Source organism: Anoplophora glabripennis, unplaced genomic scaffold (assembly GCF_000390285.2).
Source record: "Anoplophora glabripennis isolate ALB-LARVAE unplaced genomic scaffold, Agla_2.0 scaffold252, whole genome shotgun sequence".
Taxonomy (NCBI): Eukaryota; Metazoa; Arthropoda; class Insecta; order Coleoptera; family Cerambycidae; genus Anoplophora; species Anoplophora glabripennis.
This window is the reverse complement of record NW_019416370.1, coordinates 359,335-379,793: the sequence shown is the minus strand read 5'-3', so window position 1 is coordinate 379,793 and position 20,459 is coordinate 359,335. Positions and strand designations below refer to the sequence as shown.

Here is a 20,459-nt window from a genome sequence, read left to right as displayed (position 1 = left end):
TTAAAATTAACAATAATCATGTTAAATGGTGAAAATCTTACCAACATTTCCAGAACAATTCTGGTTTGGTCCAACAAATCCTTTTTTGCCATCCTTAACAGAAATAATTTATAATATCTGCCAGTCTTATTTAATATCTGTATTAATATCTCTTCGCGTAAAGGATCAAATAATTGATTTATGACACAAATTATCGTTTGTTTTCATTGCTTTGTTTTCGATTTCAAAATTTAAAAGTAGGCATTATTTCCAAGTGGTAGGCATAAAATACTGTAGGTTAAAAGTTCTTTGACGTCGAAAGTTGAGGTTAAGTGTTGTGGGCCAGGTTTTGGAATTTGAAATTGCAAATATTTTTGTAAATTACGATTGTGAGTGTAAATAAAGTGCAAATATGATTTTAAAACGAATTGGTGGTTTGATAGAGCCACTTAAAGTGATCTGTGTTCAAAATGTACAGTGCGTTGGTGCGTTTTCGTACGGTTTTGAGGTTAGATGTTGAAATAATAATAAATATGAAATATTAAACAGTTTTGTATTATAGGCCTCTCGTAGTATCTCCACCACTGGAATCAACTTGTTGGAGATTGGGGCGGAATCCGAGGGACACGACAAAAAGAATATCAGTAAAGCTATGAAGGCATACCTAGAACGTGCCCGAGAACATGATGAGTTTATGAAGAAACAAAGAGAAGAGTATCAAATTGGCAAGAGACATCTGGCAAATATGATGGGAGAAGACCCAGAGACTTTTACCCAGGGGGACGTCGATGTAAGTCGTTTAAATATGGTGAAAAAATTATCTATAATTATTATTTTAGAATGCGATAGAATATCTGTTTCCGTCCGGGCTGTTTGAAAAAAAAGCAAGGCCGTTTATGAAGCCTCCAGAAGAAGTTTTTCCACAGAGGAAAGCAGCGGAGTTCGATGAAACTGGTAGGCCCCATCATTTCCTTTTCTATACAGGCAGACCAAATTTTTATCAAGTTTTACATGTAAGAATATTACTATTACCGTTTATCCAAATTGAAATAAATATTTTGTAGGATACTGTTCAGCATATAAACGATTTGTATAAATTTGAGGACGTAATGATTAGTAAAAATCTCAGGCCTGATAAGAACTTGGAATTGTAAGTTGTTTTCAAATCGTTTGTACGTAATTTGTATTCTATCGTTGATTTTAAAGGGATTTGTCTGGATATCAGTGGATAAGCAAAACGGATTTAGAAGCTAAACTGGTCGAACGGATCGGCGACAAAGACTACGACAGTTTAATAAACGCCTTGGAAAGGTTATGTAATCTGCCGTATTCTTACAAAGCAAAGGACTTTATTCTTCAGTTCAAGAAACCTCTCATGAACCAGATACAAAACTTTGACGTTCCCAAACCAAAGTACGATTCTGAGGGAAGGGCATACATTACAACTTATGGTACGTACGAGGGAATAACTTTTACGATACATTGCTGAAACTTATTTTTTGTTTTAGAATGCAGGAGAAAGGCGGCAAAGGGCGATGTTACAGTTAGAACACCTGGTACAGGAAAAATCACGATAAACGGGCAGGGTATCACTTATTTTCAAGACGTGCAGTCTAGGGAGCAGGTAAGCAGTAAAAAACGTATATGCCTTTCGTGGCGCATGAAACTGAAAAAAATACTTCTCGGAAAATCGTTTTTTTTTGCGTCAACAATATTTCTAATCACATTTTAACCCTCAAAGGTCACACTAGTGCGAATTTGCACCGTTTTTTTTTAACAGGTGGCATTTCTCACGTAGCAGCTGCCGCGGGTACTCCCCACCACGACAATTCCTTAATAGCCCAAACAGTCGAGGCGTACCACAGTTGGCCTGCGTGGCAGTCTGTTATTGTCGGCTAAACTAGAGAGTTTGAAGAGTCAATCGGTGCGAATTGGCACTAGTATGACTCATTTTTTTCTTTTAATCTAGAAATAAAGTGAATTGAAATGCAAATTTCAGATTTTTTTTCACCTCAATTTACATGTCGAATAGATTAGAAAATTGTTTATTTAGTTATTATTAACAATTTTTGAAACTTTTTTTTTTAAAATAATAATTTAATTTTAACATGTAGGTATTTGTCAATATATATAGGGATAATATTGTTTAAATTAATATTTTTATACAAAAGAGTGCAAAATAAATATCAATTTACAGGAAACGAACCAAAAATACAACTTGCAAAAATGCCTATATTCGAGATACCGGGAAAAATCGATAATATCATTTTATCAATATAGGGTATTTTTTTCTTAAAAATGTAGACTTTGAGCTTCAAAATCCTTTTATTACTTTTTCTCTAGCCATTATTTATAAAAAAAATACGAATTTGAACAAAAAAAAAGTCATTTTTCGAAAAATGTTTTATTTAATCGCATTTTTTATTAAGAAATTATTTTTTTTTCAAAACTAATTACCTCATTCGATTTCTCGGAAAATTTTACCCCAGTTTTGATATAAATACGTTGTTTTCGTTAACAAATAAAGAAGACATATAAAAAGGTACAAAATCCCAATTCGCTTAAGTGTGACCCTTTTGTTTGTTTTCGTCGCCTTCCATGACTAGTGATATCATTTGATGTATGTGAGACCCTGCCAAGTATGTGGGCTAGGCCCTAACGAGTGGTATGACGTCATAACGTGGCTTCTGTGCGTTTTCCTGAGTTCAGTTTTCATTAATTATTTCGAGGCAAAAATTGTTGAAAAAAAATTATGATTTTTTGCTCTACGTTGTAAATTTTTCCGATATGAATTAAAAAAATGCACTAAATGAACGCAATTCAACAAAAAAACTGAACAACGCAGTAAATTTACATAAATTAATTAATTCCTTCCTGAATTTCTTTGTGTGTAAAACCCCGCGAAGCAACTTTTACAGTGTCGTGTTTTTTTGTACGGTTTTCGGTATCTGCATCCGTTCTAACAACTACGGTAAAGTTTCGGTACCGCTGACGCGGAAAAGTTGAACGCCGCTAGTCGCGGATCGGCAACAGGTGAGCGACAAACGAAAGAAAACGGCTAGAACAAGTTACAGGCGCGGGACCAACAACCGCCCGCGAAGAAGCCGCCTCCGGCACACCTGATGCAGCCCGGATAACGCGCTCGGCCATCTCTTGTTATCGCGGTTTTTATTAACCATCGCGGTCTCACGTGCTCAGGCTCGGGGAGCCCCACCACCTCGTCGACTTAAGAGAGAAGTCTTTATAGGCAATTTAATAATTTGCGTTATTCGCAGTTAGCCGTGTCCTGTGTACAATTGAGAGGAAAAAAAAGGACGATTTTTTACGGCGTTGATCGCGAAAATTCCGCGGATTCCGTAACGTGGGAAAGAGACGGATCGATCGCGATCGATCTATCGGCGTAATGTCGCTTTTGTGCCATTCGAAGTGATTTCATCTAATTGTACGATGGTATTGTGTGGGGAATAATTGACAATGAGGCCAGTTGATGCGGACTGAGGACAGTGAGCGAGGATAACTGGAATTTTTCGTGGGAAGTTGCCGACAGAAGCTTTGGTGGTGAGTACCGAACAGATTTCTTTTTTTTTTTGTAGAAGTCTTGAATAATTGGATCTGTGCTGAAACGTAAGAGGTCCACTTACAATTAGATCTTACACCAAAATAATATTTTAAAATTTAGTTCTTGTTATTTTAAATGTTTAAAATGCATCCTAAATTTGAAAGTTCGCGACACTTTCCAAAATTTCTAAAGTTTGTACATGTTCCTTAAAGTATACAGGGTGTTTCTCGGCGAACTGACAACTAAAAAGACCGGCATCGAAATTTGTGGATATACCGAGTGGTTTTTGAATTTCCCCTAAAACTTATTATTATGGTAACTTTTTTTTTTGATATACACTGTTTGCCACTGATGGTCGACAGATTTGTGAGGTCAGAATTTCAAAATTGGGAGAATTCTCATTAATTTTTGGGACACTCAGAAAAGATCAACCTGTATATTTTTCTACTATTTCAAAAAGCATGCATTTGATTTTTATCGAGTTTTGCTCAATTCTTGAATTAACAATAAAACTCTAATACACAAAGTACTTGGCTCAAATAAATTTTCAAAACATTGTTAAAAATTATGACAGTTTCTCCGTCTTTACATATCGATGTCTAACTAATTTTAAATGAAAGCACAACATCGTGGTCAAATATGTTTCAGTAAATATTTTCACAATATGTAGGTACTACAAACGCAACAAACATTATTAAATTAAAAATACTGCTGTTTCTTTTTTATATTTGTTCGAGTGACCTTCCATGTTTGTCACCAAAACATTACGGAATGAATAATTCATTAGAAAGTCAAAAACAATCAAAGCACAAGAAGCGGAAACGTTAAAAACAGTGCTATACACGAATTAATCTTGATTATTAATATTTATCTGGACGCGAATAAACAAATCGTTGAAAGTTTCAGTTGTGTAAAAAATTGGTCCTACCTCGAGGGTTAGATCGTAAAAGCTTGGCCTTCAGTTTTTTCAACTCCCATTCCGATTTTACCACTTTGAATGTTCAGCTATTAGCTGTCTTTAAAATACCTCTATAATCGCGTAAGTGGCTTAAAAATTGTCCAGCGGAAGAATCAGCCTACTTTACGCAAATGCTCTCATTAGGTTTCATTACCTTTTATTAAAAGAAGTGAGGCAGCTTCGTCGCGGATAGTACGCAAAGCACTAGAGTCGAAACATTAATGAACTATTTACATATTGAACACATCTTCAAGGCTGCGAAATGTGCTCACTAAGTCATTAATTTTAAAAACAAACGCAAAATTATGTTTTGCTCGGAATATCTGAAGCCCGGCCCTGATCATATCTAAAGAGACATGAATATTAAGTACTGGCATAGGAATTTGTTCTATTTTCATAAAATGAGTGAAGTGAGATGCCTTTTTTGAACAGTGTCAATGAACGGTTGTTGCCTCATTGCAACTTTTATTTATTGTAAATATACCGTATAAATAGCGGTATATTTTCGGCAACTAGATACCTAGTTCAAGTACCAGCTTAATCGTCAAATTACAGTTTGGCGTTTTTTTAACGAGATTTCTTGAAATGTCGTAATGTTCGATTACAACAGCGCCAAATTTTCTTTTGTTTCAAGACACAACAATTTTTTTGTAGTTTTAATTCATGACTTTATTAATTTGATTACGTTCGACCTTTTTATTTTCGAGGTTGACCCAACGAAGGTCACATTTGCTTAATAATTCTGCAGTGAATCACATCGCGATTGAATTAGGAATTTTTCGAGTCAGTCAATGAATGTGTAACATAATATCGTGTTTATAATTCGTTCGTCGAAGTTACAAGAGCATTATTAATGTAACAATTTAAGGGAGACAAGTTAAAAGTCCGTTCATATAGTTTCTTTCAAAGTACCTTTCTACTATGTATTTTTTGCGTTGCGTGACGTTTTGAAATACATATTCAAAGTTTTCAAGGGTTATTTTTGAAAAATGAAACACACTTTTTGTATGACTGATGATATAACAAAAATAGTATGTTAAACATCGTCGACATGAGGTAACAAACATTTAAAACCAATAACGTATACAAATCAAGCTACTAAGCAATTTCTTAAGGTTGTTGCGATACAATATTTTTTTTAAACAAGCACCTAAATATTTTGAAATAGTCAAGGGAACAACGTCTTTCTTGTTTTATAAATAAAGAACTTGTATCTCTCTTTTATAATCGTGTTTACAGACATTTACAATTCCTATCTAGGACCAGTAAATTTTTTTAATATTTTTCGATGGTTCTAAATTTTTGGACCCGTTTGTCGTGCCCAGACAGAGACGGCCCTGGATGTCATCTATTGAAGAAAAATGCCCAAACCACATATCAGATGGAACAGGAAATTAAATAATCAGCATAGTAGCGTTTCGAAGAAATTTAAGTCTGTGTGGCTATTTTATTGACAGGGCTTGGTTTTTTTTATTAGTTTAAGAATTTTACGCGCGAGGTACAATGCTTTTATGAGATCTTTTATTTGATCTTGAAATATCGGAATTATGGTAAATAATCTGTGGTACCGAAATTCTGGAGGATTGATGTTCATTGGTAAGGTAATAGCATTGAGTTATATGATAGTTTTCCCAAACGTGACAGCAAATTTATCATTTTTCCAATTCTCGTTTTTTAATGTAATCTTTGCGCTCGTCTATTCTAATTTTTGCAGGTCGAGGGGCCTCTCCGACATAATGTTTATTGTATTTCACAAGGTATGCTATGTATCCAATTTTTTTAATTTTGAAAATCATTATTTGCGCGCGTCTTTGACAAAAAAGTTCGTAAAGTAGGTATTAGTTGTCTGAAAACTGTTATAATTCTAAAAATATATACTCTTGCGTCAAAATCATCAGTGAAGGGTCATTTTTATGAAAATAGTTTTGTCTACCCAGTGATTTTAAATTTTTTTTGTATCACTTGAAACGGAAATTCGTTAAAACATTTTTTTAATAAACTTTCCAACAATATTTTAACAAAAAGAAAACTTCATACACTACACTCTTACACTATGCACACCCTGTACAACCATCTCCGGGTTTTTTGTTTAGTTGTTATATACACTGACGATACTTTGGTTTTTGTTTATTTTTTTACGTAGAATTTGTCCCGGTTCATAGCACAATTCGCGGCACATACCACAAAAAAACGCGTTCAACTCATCAATACCTTTTTCTGCGGTCGCTGGTGCTGTGACGTAGCCTCCCATCCTCCTGAAATTTTTCTCAAACAACCGACGACGCGAAGGTTAACAGAAAGATGATGAATACTTTCCTGAAGTCGTTATCCACTTAAACCATTAACTAATGCCTATTAATTCGCTCGACCCCGGATTGAATTTGTCTCGAAACCAGAATTGTCGTAATTAGATGATACCCTGGTGTTTTGAGCTGTAGTATGCGTGACGATACGGTTTGATCGACCATAATATAGAAATGGATACGTTAGTGGTTTTCTCTAATCTCATTTTCCGTGTGGTTTGTTTACAAATCCGCATAGTGAAACTCTTATTAATGCCCCATTAAAGAGGTGTCTCTTAAGGTGAAATCAGTTCCAGCGGAAACGTGTGCAAGAGAAATTGATTTGATTTGGAATATTTCTTTGAATCCGCATGTAAAATTCGCTTTTGGCAACACTTGAATACAGTCTAGTTCACTAAAAATGTTAAATATACTTAGAACCGCTTGAAAGAGAAACACCGTTCGTGAAAATAACAAACCAGCATAAATACGTCAAACCGTCACGCCATTACAGAAAATATTAAAACTGCCCAATAGTAACGTTTAAAGGATGAAGGAGCAAGCCATAGATTAAACAAAAACAATGTTTCTTCATTCATTTTCACCATTAGTTCAAGTAAAATTAAACGAATAAAACATTAAATTTTTGGGACATCCTATATATGTACCTACGTAACAAAAATGTAGGCAATAAGTGAACGGTAGCTGAAAACCCGATTCGCGAAAAGGAACAAAACATACTATTAAATTAGTTATGCACTTTATTAAACTCGTTTTAATCCGAACTGGTTTAGAGTTTCCTGAATGCCGATCGACTTGATTTTTTTAATAGAATTTTTTCAGAATATTAAAATGCAAAACTAAGTACTTCCACACCTTGCATTCACGTACGTTTGAGACTTCTGGAATTCGAGATTTCTAACGCTTTCTCTGAAACAAACAGGCGCTGGAAACCGATCTTTGTATCTCCATTTGTACTTGGTTTGTTATTGTATTATTACAATGGTGCATAATTAAGGTTTTAATTGATAAAATTATACTTTTTCCAAGGTAAAACAGCGAGGACCAATTATAATACACATATTAACTATGTAGAGTAAACGGTATAGTATGCGTTGTGAGTTTATATCGAATATATGTCTGTATATTGAATTTTTTTTATTGTGTTAACGATTACGAAGCTATAACAATAAGTAGTGACATAAAAATTAGTAAAACAAATACGTTTTGTAGATGTACTTAAGACGTACGTACTTGTTTATTATATTTTGTGTTAATTACAACAAAAAATTAACGCTAATCAAAGCCTCGATGTTATTTTTTTTATATTTATATAAATATGAATTTCTCTCATACCCAGTCCCATCATCAGGATTTCCCTAAATTTTTTAGTAGTTTTATCGGATTAAATTTATTACCTACCGAAAAGTATAAGAATAATGTTTACCCAAACCACGTTAACATGTAAATTAAGTAATTATCTTTCAAGTTTATTACATTTTACCTCTGCGATCCGTTAAACCGTGAAATTAAATTAATTCCTTTGTACGGCGTGGTCAGCAGGGAACTATGTATGTATTTAACTTTCATTTTATTGTAATGCGTCGTGTTTCCTGTTTGTTACAGCGTCGCGTACATTGGTGACGATGTTGAGGCTGTTTTAGATTTGGCGTGAAGAATAGCGCGTTTCACACGGATGGGATTAATTCGCAGGTTTCATTAAATTACAAATAAAAAATGTGACTTATCAGCTATACATACAGGGTGGGCCATTAGTATAAGAAAGTAAAATAACTCCCTTGTTATTCATAATACAGAAAAAAAGTTTATAAAAAAGTTGTACAGAATCAGAAACATAAAGGACAAAATTAATTTGAAACGTACAGGGCGATTAGGGAAAACGGGACACGCCATTACAGTTTTTAAATGGAACATCCTGTATATTTTTAAACATATGGATTTCTGAGAAAATTCTATATATGGCAATATAAACAGTTTAACATTTTAGTGCGTGGTTGCCAAGTTATGTAGAAAATTCTTGGAATTTTGGAAAAAACATGACCTCGAAGAAGTTGTATTAACTTTCAACTACTAACATTTGGAGCAAAAATATTTGACAGAGTTATAGGCAAATGTTAGGCAAAGACTCCTATATTAGATAATATCGATATTTTATACAGGGCATTTTTTATAATTCGATCACTTTTAGAAAGTTCAAACTTAATTTTCTAAATTTTTTCAAATCTATTTTATTCGCATATCAGTCTACTTCAACTTTTATTAAGTCTGTTCTACACCTAAAGTTAGTTTTTAAGATATAGCAACATTTCTGGAAAATCCTAATTTTTATTATTTTCGTTCGCACGAAATGGCTTTGGAAAAAACTGCCACATTGTGTCAACTCGCCAGTTCATAATTTATCATTCCATTTTCAGTTGATTTTATTATTTAATATTTATTTGTGTGTGGTATTCTATAAAATAATAAAAATTAAGTTTTTTCAGAAATGTTGCTATATCTTAAAAACTAACAATTTTAGGTGTAGAACATGCTTGATAAAAGTTGAAGTGGACCGATATGTGAATAAAATAGAACAATAAAATACAGGGTGTTACATTTGAAAAATTTTAGAAAATCAAGTATTAGCTAATATTTTGTCTAACATTTGCCTATAACTCTAATTATTTTGTCCCAAGTGTTAGTAGCTGAAAGTTAATAACAACTTCTTCGATGTTATGTTTTTTTCAAAATTCGAAGAATTTTCTACATAACTTGGCAACCCTGCACTAAAATGATAAACTGTTTATATTGCCATATATAGAATTGTCTCAGAAATCCATATATTTAAAAATATACAGTGTGTTCCATTTAATAAATGTAATTTTTGGCGTGTTCTGTCTTTACTCATCGCCCTGTATGTTTCAAATTAATTTTGTAGCTTAGGTTCCCTGATTCTGTACAACTTTTACATAAACTTTTTTTCTGTATTATGAGTAACAAGGGAGTTATTTTACTTTCTCACACTAATGGCCCACCCTGTTTATTAACGAAGATTATTACTTACAATGATTTGCTTTTGGTGGGCTACAATTTTTGCAAACATTAACAGTCTCTAAGCGAGGAAAATTTGTTAAGATGCTAAGGTCTTGCAATTTTTTTTTGATGCTAGATGTTGTATACCTTTTTTCAACATTTACGGACGATTTATATTGTCAATTTGTTTTTAATGGAAAACTTTTCTGTCTCGGATAATCGACGTCATTTTAGTAATGTTTACAGTGAATTAAATGCTAAAATTAAGGATTATGCATATCTAAGCAGCAGAAATCTTTTAAATTAAGCAATAAAAACGTAATTAAATTTTGGTTTTTTTGCTTATCAGCAAGATCATAACTTATTTGATGAGTTATATTCATTTATGTCAATGATAGTAGTAAATATTCCAAATTAAAATCTATATACGAACATTCAATAATATAATTTTAAAAACTCAAAAAATAAATAAAACTGCTTACTAATCTGGTAGATTTGAAATATTTTTTAAAATCCTTTCAAGTTTTTAATAAAAAATGTTTGTTACTATTTTCTGAAAGCACTGCGTTTAGTTTGTGAATGTCAGTGTCGATGGCCACTGACATTGAACTAATTTAGGTGAATCACCTAATACCTCTGACGTGATTTGACAACAAACAAAAAACAAACGGTCAACGTTAATTTAATGAAGTATTAGTCTTTGACCTTCATTGTTAAATGTTCTGTGCGAGATTATGGAAAGACGTAGCACGCGTGGTTATTTCAGGTTACATTGACTTGTTCAGCGGCGGGGTATGAAAATTACGAAAAAAAATCAATGGAAAGAAATTTTACGATGGAATTTGACAAAAACTGGTATATTTCTAGAGATCAAAGTTAACCTTCGTATAAATATGAGCCCCCAGAAAAATTACGTTATGTCTACCAATCTAACTTGGTTAATTTCTTGGTAAATTTATGGGTTCTTAATTTGGTAAAACGCGAATTAATTTTGCATTTGTAATTTAACAGCAACGTCATTGTTTTCATTAAAATCTCTATCCCTTCCAGGTAAATGGTTTCGGCGTCGGAAAACCACAAGTCCTTCGGGATGGACAACCTGGGCTTCCAGGACCCCACCGCGAAGCGCAAGCTGGGCCGTTCCGTCAGCGTCAACGCCCAAGTGGAAACCGTCCCGCACTACAGGAACCAGAACTCCAACACCCTCCTGCGATGGCGGCGCACCGTACGCGAGGACCCCGAGGTCATGCTGGAGGAGGAACTGCCCTCCGACGAGTACGAGTACATGGAGTGCGGACCCTCGCCGCCCGCCGACCACACCCCCAACATTTACGAGAGCTTCGAGGAGTTCTCCACCAGCGAGCTGACGGTGCAGATCTGCCACGACACCATCAAGATGAACCTGTTGGAGCACATGAAGGTGTCCTCGGGACGGCACCAGCTCCTGGACGACATAGAAGGCAAGAAAACGACGCCCTCGAACCTGGAGGACGTCTTTTGCGGGGCCTCGAAGGTGGAGGTGAATATAGCGCTGCTGTGGGCGTCGTTCATGAAGCGGTGGGAGCTGTTGGAGGGACTCATCGGGTTGGGGGCGCAGTTGCGCTACCACGAGCCCAGCCAAGGTCTGAGTGCTTTGCACTTGACGGCTTTTAGCGGGTGCATCCAAGGCACCCAGTTCTTGATCGCGCGAGGTTGCGATGTCAACGCTATATATAAGTGTTACACCCCTTTGCACTGCGCGGCGTTTGGCGACAGCCCAGACACCGCTATAATACTCCTTAATAACGGCGCTAGGGTGCAGGCCCTGACGAATAGTCCGCACAACTGCCACGAGAGTGTGCTGCATTGCGCGGTCCGCGCCAACGCCATCGCCTGCGTCAGACTGTTCACGCACGAAGGTGCCGACGTTGGACAGATGGAATTCTCGGGAATGACCCCCATACACCTGGCTGCGGACTTGGGACACGGCCAGTGCCTTAAAATACTCTTAGAAGCGAAAGGCATCAACGTCAACGCCAGGACCAATGAAAAAGAACAGACCCCCCTACATTTAGCCGCGGAGAGCGGCTACATGGACTGCGTGGAGATTTTACTGGAGAAGGGGGCGGAAGCCAACATCAGGAACCACAGGGCGCAGACACCGTTGCATCTCGCCGCGAGAGCGCAGGCGTACGATTGCGTCGAGTTGCTATTGAGGAAAGCCAACGCGGACCCGAATATCGGGGATTGCGACAAGAGGACGCCTCTACATGCCGCCGTGTGTAAAGCGGCGCGTTCCTACGACATCATAGAGATCCTGGTGAGCTACGGAGGCGACGTCAACGCGAAGGACCAGTACGGCTATAGCCCTCTTCATATCGCGGCGCTCAACGAGTTGTCGCAGTGCGTGGAGGTCCTGATCTATCACGGCGCCGACGTCACTGCTAAATCCAAATTCGGCATGACTGCCTTGGGTATCATCACCAGGAAAACGCCAGCTTCCTTGGCTATGGTCACGCAGAAGCTCGATTCCGCCATCACGCTGCATCACCACCCCGAGTCTTCCAATCGAGAAGTCGAACTCAGGCTAGATTTCCGGGGGATCCTCCAGTACTGCCACCCTCGCGAGATTAGCTTCCTGAACACCTTCGTAGACGAGGGACAGAAGGAAATCCTCCTTCACCCTCTCTGTTCGGCGTTTCTCTACCTCAAATGGGAGAAGATCCGGAAGTACTACATCGCCCGCATGCTGTTCTGCTTCATCTTCGTGCTAAGCCTCTCCTTGTACGTGTTAACGGCGCTCGCCCACAATTGCTACAACCACGGCAAGAACATGAACGACACCCAGCCGCAAAACGTCATCGAGCTGTGCGAAAAGAAGTCCATGATGGGGCATATGCTCAGGAACAACCCCTTCGTCATCGAGATGCAGTGGTTTGCCTTGGTGGGCATAACCTGTTGCGAGATATTGAGGAAGGTGTATGGCATAGCTGGATACCCCACTGTGAAACAGTATCTGTCCCACCCGGAGAATATCATCGAGTGGACGGTCATCGCGAGCGTCTTCGTCATCTCCTTCATCTACACCGGCAGGACTTACACGTGGCAGAACCACGTGGGGGCGTTCGCGGTGCTCTTCGGTTGGACCAATTTAATGTTGATGGTTGGACAGCTCCCGGTTTTCGGTTCCTACGTGGCGATGTACACCCGCGTCCAGGGGGAGTTCGCGAAGCTCCTTCTGGCTTATTCCTGCTTACTCATCGGTTTCACCATAAGTTTCTGCGTGATCTTCCCGGATTCCTCAACTNATAGTAGTAAATATTTCAAATTAATATTTACATACGAAAATTCAATAATAATATATATATAATTTGAAAAACTCAAAAAATAAATGAATTTGCTTACTAATCTGGTAGATTTGAAATATTTTTTAAAATCCTTTCAAGTTTTTAATAAAAAGTGTTTGTTACTATTTTCTGAAAGCACTGCGCTTAGTTTGTGAATGCCAATGTCGATGGCCACTGGCATTGACCTAATTTAGGTGAATCACCTAATACATACACATCTGACGTGATATGACAAACAAAAAACAAACGGCCAACGTGAATTTAATGAAGTATTAGTCTTTGGCCTTCATTGTTAAATGTTCTGTGTGAAACTATGAAAAGACGTAGCACGCGTGGTTATTTCAGGTTACTTTGACTTGTTCAGCGGCGGGGTATGAAAATTACGAAAAAAAAAATCGATGGAAAGAAATTTTACAATGGAATTTGAGAAATACTATTATGTGTTTCTAACGATCAAAGTTAGCCTCCGTATAAATATGACCTCCAAAAAAAAATACGTTATTTCTACCAATATAACTGTTAATTTCTTGGTAATTTTATTGGGTCTTAAATTGGTAAAATGTGAATTAATTTTACAGATCCTGTTGTATTTTTGTAATAGTTCTTATACACTTATTCCTTTGTTATTTAACAACAACGTCATTGTTTTCATTAAAAGCTCTATCCCCTTCCAGGTAAATGGTTTCGGCGTCGGAAAACCACAAGTCCTTCGGGATGGACAACCTGGGCTTCCAGGACCCCACCGCGAAGCGCAAGCTGGGCCGTTCCGTCAGCGTCAACGCCCAAGTGGAAACCGTCCCGCACTACAGGAACCAGAACTCCAACACCCTCCTGCGATGGCGGCGCACCGTACGCGAGGACCCCGAGGTCATGCTGGAGGAGGAACTGCCCTCCGACGAGTACGAGTACATGGAGTGCGGACCCTCGCCGCCCGCCGACCACACCCCCAACATTTACGAGAGCTTCGAGGAGTTCTCCACCAGCGAGCTGACGGTGCAGATCTGCCACGACACCATCAAGATGAACCTGTTGGAGCACATGAAGGTGTCCTCGGGACGGCACCAGCTCCTGGACGACATAGAAGGCAAGAAAACGACGCCCTCGAACCTGGAGGACGTCTTTTGCGGGGCCTCGAAGGTGGAGGTGAATATAGCGCTGCTGTGGGCGTCGTTCATGAAGCGGTGGGAGCTGTTGGAGGGACTCATCGGGTTGGGGGCGCAGTTGCGCTACCACGAGCCCAGCCAAGGTCTGAGTGCTTTGCACTTGACGGCTTTTAGCGGGTGCATCCAAGGCACCCAGTTCTTGATCGCGCGAGGTTGCGATGTCAACGCTATATATAAGTGTTACACCCCTTTGCACTGCGCGGCGTTTGGCGACAGCCCAGACACCGCTATAATACTCCTTAATAACGGCGCTAGGGTGCAGGCCCTGACGAATAGTCCGCACAACTGCCACGAGAGTGTGCTGCATTGCGCGGTCCGCGCCAACGCCATCGCCTGCGTCAGACTGTTCACGCACGAAGGTGCCGACGTTGGACAGATGGAATTCTCGGGAATGACCCCCATACACCTGGCTGCGGACTTGGGACACGGCCAGTGCCTTAAAATACTCTTAGAAGCGAAAGGCATCAACGTCAACGCCAGGACCAATGAAAAAGAACAGACCCCCCTACATTTAGCCGCGGAGAGCGGCTACATGGACTGCGTGGAGATTTTACTGGAGAAGGGGGCGGAAGCCAACATCAGGAACCACAGGGCGCAGACACCGTTGCATCTCGCCGCGAGAGCGCAGGCGTACGATTGCGTCGAGTTGCTATTGAGGAAAGCCAACGCGGACCCGAATATCGGGGATTGCGACAAGAGGACGCCTCTACATGCCGCCGTGTGTAAAGCGGCGCGTTCCTACGACATCATAGAGATCCTGGTGAGCTACGGAGGCGACGTCAACGCGAAGGACCAGTACGGCTATAGCCCTCTTCATATCGCGGCGCTCAACGAGTTGTCGCAGTGCGTGGAGGTCCTGATCTATCACGGCGCCGACGTCACTGCTAAATCCAAATTCGGCATGACTGCCTTGGGTATCATCACCAGGAAAACGCCAGCTTCCTTGGCTATGGTCACGCAGAAGCTCGATTCCGCCATCACGCTGCATCACCACCCCGAGTCTTCCAATCGAGAAGTCGAACTCAGGCTAGATTTCCGGGGGATCCTCCAGTACTGCCACCCTCGCGAGATTAGCTTCCTGAACACCTTCGTAGACGAGGGACAGAAGGAAATCCTCCTTCACCCTCTCTGTTCGGCGTTTCTCTACCTCAAATGGGAGAAGATCCGGAAGTACTACATCGCCCGCATGCTGTTCTGCTTCATCTTCGTGCTAAGCCTCTCCTTGTACGTGTTAACGGCGCTCGCCCACAATTGCTACAACCACGGCAAGAACATGAACGACACCCAGCCGCAAAACGTCATCGAGCTGTGCGAAAAGAAGTCCATGATGGGGCATATGCTCAGGAACAACCCCTTCGTCATCGAGATGCAGTGGTTTGCCTTGGTGGGCATAACCTGTTGCGAGATATTGAGGAAGGTGTATGGCATAGCTGGATACCCCACTGTGAAACAGTATCTGTCCCACCCGGAGAATATCATCGAGTGGACGGTCATCGCGAGCGTCTTCGTCATCTCCTTCATCTACACCGGCAGGACTTACACGTGGCAGAACCACGTGGGGGCGTTCGCGGTGCTCTTCGGTTGGACCAATTTAATGTTGATGGTTGGACAGCTCCCGGTTTTCGGTTCCTACGTGGCGATGTACACCCGCGTCCAGGGGGAGTTCGCGAAGCTCCTTCTGGCTTATTCCTGCTTACTCATCGGTTTCACCATAAGTTTCTGCGTGATCTTCCCGGATTCCTCCACTTTCGCGAATCCCTTCATCGGTTTAATCACGGTTCTGGTGATGATGACCGGCGAGTTGAGCCTGGACCTGCTCGTAGACGACGATCCCGAAGACCCGCCGTTTCTCCTCGAAGTCAGCGCGCAAGTCACTTACATCCTGTTTCTCTTGTTCGTAACGGTGATCCTGATGAATCTCCTGGTTGGCATCGCCGTCCACGACATCCAAGGCCTGCAGAAGACCGCGGGTCTTTCCAAGTTGGTGCGCCAGACCAAACTGATATCCTACATGGAGCTGGCCCTGTTCAACGGATACCTCCCGCAGTACCTCCTGAACTTACTGCACTGGACCGCTCTGGTGTCCCCCAAGGCGTACAGGGTGGTGCTGAACGTGAAGCCGTTGAACCCTAGAGAGAAGCGGCTGCCCAGGGACATCCTCAAGGCAGCTCACGAGATCGCCAAGAGGCGGAAACACTTCGGTCAGACGATTTCCTCGCAGGGCAGCGCGGCGACGTATTCCAAGAAGTTGAACAACAACCCGGATCAGAACAGCGAGATCTTGGAGTATACCAACGCGCTGCCGCTGCTACAGACCAAGATAGAGAAGAGTACGGAGCAGATCGAGCACCTCAGCAAGGAGATCAGGGAACTGAAGAGCGCCTTCGACGCCAGCCAAAAGACTATCGAGCAGTTGTTGAATACCCTCTTGCAGACCAGACATAGTAGTAAATGCTGATTAGACTGTGATCCTATGTAGAATTTTTTTATCTACACATATTTTAGAGTTTTATACTAAGACAGGTGCTAGTAATACTCCCTCGTAGCCGTTTCGATGAATTGATATCTATTCGAGATGATAGTCGCTTGTTCACTTTAGGTCTATCGTTTCTCCCTCCCTCCTATTGGTAAACTCATCAAGTCGTTGCCATTGAAAAGTGTGATATTAGTTTTATAGTGAAATCGTCAATTCCACTGATTATGTGACGTAGGTTTTAGGTTTTCAACAAAATAGTTACATTGTTACACTGTTGCTTATAATTTATGTTATCCATCTGTTATACATTAATAAAATGCTTAATTCGTTGTCGGTTTTTGTGTCATTTCCTTTTTTTTTTTTGTGGAAGATAGGACAGAAAAAAATTTAAAATAAAAAACACTAGGGTGGCCCAAAAAAAACGAATTTTTTTTTCGTGTCTTGTGAAAATATGAGTTTATCATGTTTTAAAAGCCCCCTCAAAAAATCAGCTCTAAATTTTTTTTTTTTGAGGTCACTCAAGATTTTTAAAAATTTCCAAAATCGTAAAAATTTAATTTTTTTTTAAATTTTTGTTCTCGTTATTTTATCATTTTCAAAGTTGAAAAAATCTCGATTCTAAAAATTTCAAATCGATATTTTACTCATAATTATTTTAACTTTAAAAGTAGTGTACAGGGTGATTCACTATATTTTGACCCCCCCCTTTAACTTTTTTGTTTTAAGAATGATTAAAAAATGTAAATCGCGATTTTTTATGAATTTTCGAAAATGACATTTGAAAAACAAATGAAGCCCAAACAAAATGGCCGCGGATATTAACTTTGTTAATTTAAATGGAACACCCTGTATATTTTTACATATTTGGATAGAACGTTCTATGTTGAGCATAGTCATATGGGGTTTGTTGGATGCATCTCTAACAATAAGCGAGATAGTATTAAAAAAGGAAAGAAGGTTTTTTATTAAGAAAATAAGACGTCTTTTAATTCTCTAATGTAATATCTTGTAAGACCTCTTTCAGGCATTTCAGGCATTCTATCCAAATATTTAAAAATATACAGGGTGTTCCATTTAAATTAACAAAGTTAACATCCGCGGCCATTTTGTTTGGGCTTCATTTGTTTTTCAAATGTCATTTTCGCAAAATTCATAAAAAATCTTGGAACTTTTGTATTTTACATTTTTTTATAACTCTTAAAACAAAAAAGTTAATGGGGAGGATCAAAAAATAGTGAATCACCCTGTACCTAAAATGTTTTCGAGCAACCTCTAAAAATAAATATCAACGAACCGATAATTTTTTTTATTGAATTTGATGAACAAAAGAATAGAAATAAATCACGAGACAAAAAATTTCAAAAAAGGGCAAAATTTATAATTTTTTAATTTTTTTAAAATTCAAGTGTGATTTATTTATATTCTTTTGTTCATCAAATTCAACAAAAAAAAATAAATTAGTTCGTTGATATTTATTTTTTAGAGGTCGCTCGAAAACATAGGTGCACTACTTTGAAAATTAAAATAATTATGAGTGACCTTTAGAAATTAAAATATCGATTTGAAATTTTTAGAATCAAGAATTTTTTCAAACTAGAAAATGATAAAATAATGAGAAAAAAATTTAAAAAAAAAATAAATTTTTGACGATTTTGGTTTTTAAAAATCTTGAGCGACATCTAAAAAAAATTTTGTTTTGAGCTGATTATTTGAGGGGGCTCTTAAAACATGATAACTAACATATTTGTTTATATAAGATACACGAAAAAAAAATCGTTTTTTTTTGGGCCACCCTAATAAACACGACAGACAACTAAAACCCTGTAGCCATAATTGTGTTTATTGTAGCTGCTCTTCCCTTTGATATTCACAAACATGCAGAATAAAGTCGACATAGAATGTAACGTAGCGGATGGTGGCTATTCAGGACAAGCTGGAGCCATAAGATGGGGTATAGCGTGGGGATTGAGGAGTTTTGTCGATCAGGAGACCATTGAAAAGATGAGATTAGGTGAGTGAGTATAGTAACTACAAAACGTTTTTTTTTTATTCGAAAGTTTTCCTAAACTTCTACTTCTTCATGCCGTGACACTAAAACGTGTTATCAGGAATTTATGAAATAATAAAAATATATATAAATAAATATTAATATATGGAATTAAATGTTTTTTATATTAAAAGATTACGGAACAGTATAAGCTGCATAAGTAATCATACACTTCGTACAATATTTATTGAGATAGAATTCAAATAAAAAAATAAGCCAATAAAGTTCTGTTATCGGAACTACTGTAACAATTTACCATGGCCTTGAAATTTTCCGCTTTATTTTCAGAATATTAAAATTTTAAAAAAATCAAAATTTTGGAAATCCGTTGTGTTTCATTTCAGCCTTGTTTAGAGTATACGATAATTCAATAAACAGAAATCTAAATAAAAAATTTAGATAAAGGAACGAATGCATTGAAGATGAATTTTTCGAGACAAAACGTCTGAATCTGGTTCAGGCTGAGGCAGTACAGTATTGGGGGTCATGAAGGCTTGCAAAAATTGTAATAAAATTTCCAGGGTCATATTTAAAAAAAAATAAATTGATGATGGTCCTGGAGAGACAAAACGTTACATATAAAAATTGATTATGCCATTCGATAGGGGGCAAAAAATTGCCATGAGAAAGTGTTCTTCTTTTTTCAATATCACCTCAAACAAGGCAGAAATGAAACAAAAACGGATTTCCAAAATTTCGTTTTTTTTCAAATATTTCCAAAACTAATCATGTTAGCCTTGATTTTTTTTAGAGGCATAACGTTGGTCCCCTGATATGCAAATCTGCCCCTATTTAAGCTACTTCGTACCTCCTACCGTTTCCGAGATTCCCGTAGCGAGAAGTGAACTTGCAACACCCTGTATAAGGTAAATATACAGGGTGTTACAAACTAGTAGGCCAACCCGTTAACCTCATATTATTTGGACTGAAATAATGGAACTCTTCTTATGTCACTTTTCATTTCGGAGCCCCATTTTTAAAATACAGGGTGTCAAAATTAAAATTCAAAATATGATTTTTATTGATAACTTTTTCACTCTTGTAGGATTTTTATTTGGGGCCTCGTTTACGAGACATTGTAACTTTTTTGAATACGCAACATTCTTCGTTTGAATTTTAAAATATTGTCCAATTTAATGGTTATAAGTCAAATTTACTCGAATTTTGACATTTGTATGCCGTCAAAATCCAGTGGGCATCGCGATTGACACGCTTTGGTCTTACAAATTATGTCTTTGTTATTATTTATTGGGTGTTTTACTTTCCTTGTTCGATTAACAAATCTCTTTTTGTGGTACATGTTTTACGATCTGACTGCGGGAATTACACAACTCTTGAAGTGATCGTTGATTTTATACGCTTCAATGAAGTAATTTTGAATACAAAGTAGGAAACGCACCAAAATTTAAGTTTTTAAAATACGAGAGTATATTTTTTGTATAAAGTGAATTCTTTGTATCGTAATAATTTCTCTTTGTTACTTAGCTGGTCTTCTGACGAAGGACGTCCGTACCAGAGAAAGGAAGAAGCCCGGGCAACAAGGTGCTCGACGTAAGTTCACTTGGAAGAAACGTTAAATATTTTTGTACGTGTGCAGTTCAATAAAAAATGAATCAATATGTTACAATTTTATTTC

General features: G+C 38.3%; 2 protein-coding genes across 2 annotated transcripts; both read left to right on the top strand.

Annotated features, from left to right (window-relative positions):
• The first annotated feature begins 300 nt into the window (after positions 1-300).
• LOC108910447 (28S ribosomal protein S9, mitochondrial) lies at positions 301-20,440 on the top strand. Its single transcript, XM_018715047.1, has 8 exons — positions 301-487; positions 542-769; positions 819-992; positions 1,044-1,129; positions 1,186-1,430; positions 1,488-1,603; positions 18,625-18,787; positions 20,309-20,440. The coding sequence occupies exons 1-8, from the start codon at positions 392-394 to the stop codon at positions 20,398-20,400; spliced, it is 1,200 nt and encodes a 399-aa protein (XP_018570563.1). The 5' UTR covers positions 301-391; the 3' UTR covers positions 20,401-20,440.
• LOC108910389 lies at positions 3,201-17,089 on the top strand. Its single transcript, XM_023454297.1, has 3 exons — positions 3,201-3,537; positions 10,862-13,104; positions 13,814-17,089. The coding sequence occupies exons 2-3, from the start codon at positions 10,866-10,868 to the stop codon at positions 16,756-16,758; spliced, it is 5,184 nt and encodes a 1,727-aa protein (XP_023310065.1). The 5' UTR covers positions 3,201-3,537; positions 10,862-10,865; the 3' UTR covers positions 16,759-17,089.
• Positions 20,441-20,459: the final 19 nt, after the last annotated feature.

What these genes read in the sequence shown, in the direction of transcription:
- LOC108910447 (XM_018715047.1), top strand. Translation starts at nt 392, where the DNA reads ATGATTTTAAAACGAATTGGTGGTTTGATAGAGCCACTTAAAGTGATC. An exon ending in ACGTGCAGTCTAGGGAGCAG is followed by an intron (nt 1,604 to 18,624) that starts GTAAGCAGTAAA and finishes TGTTTATTGTAG; the next exon opens with CTGCTCTTCCCTTTGATATT. An exon ending in CATTGAAAAGATGAGATTAG is followed by an intron (nt 18,788 to 20,308) that starts GTGAGTGAGTAT and finishes TTTGTTACTTAG; the next exon opens with CTGGTCTTCTGACGAAGGAC.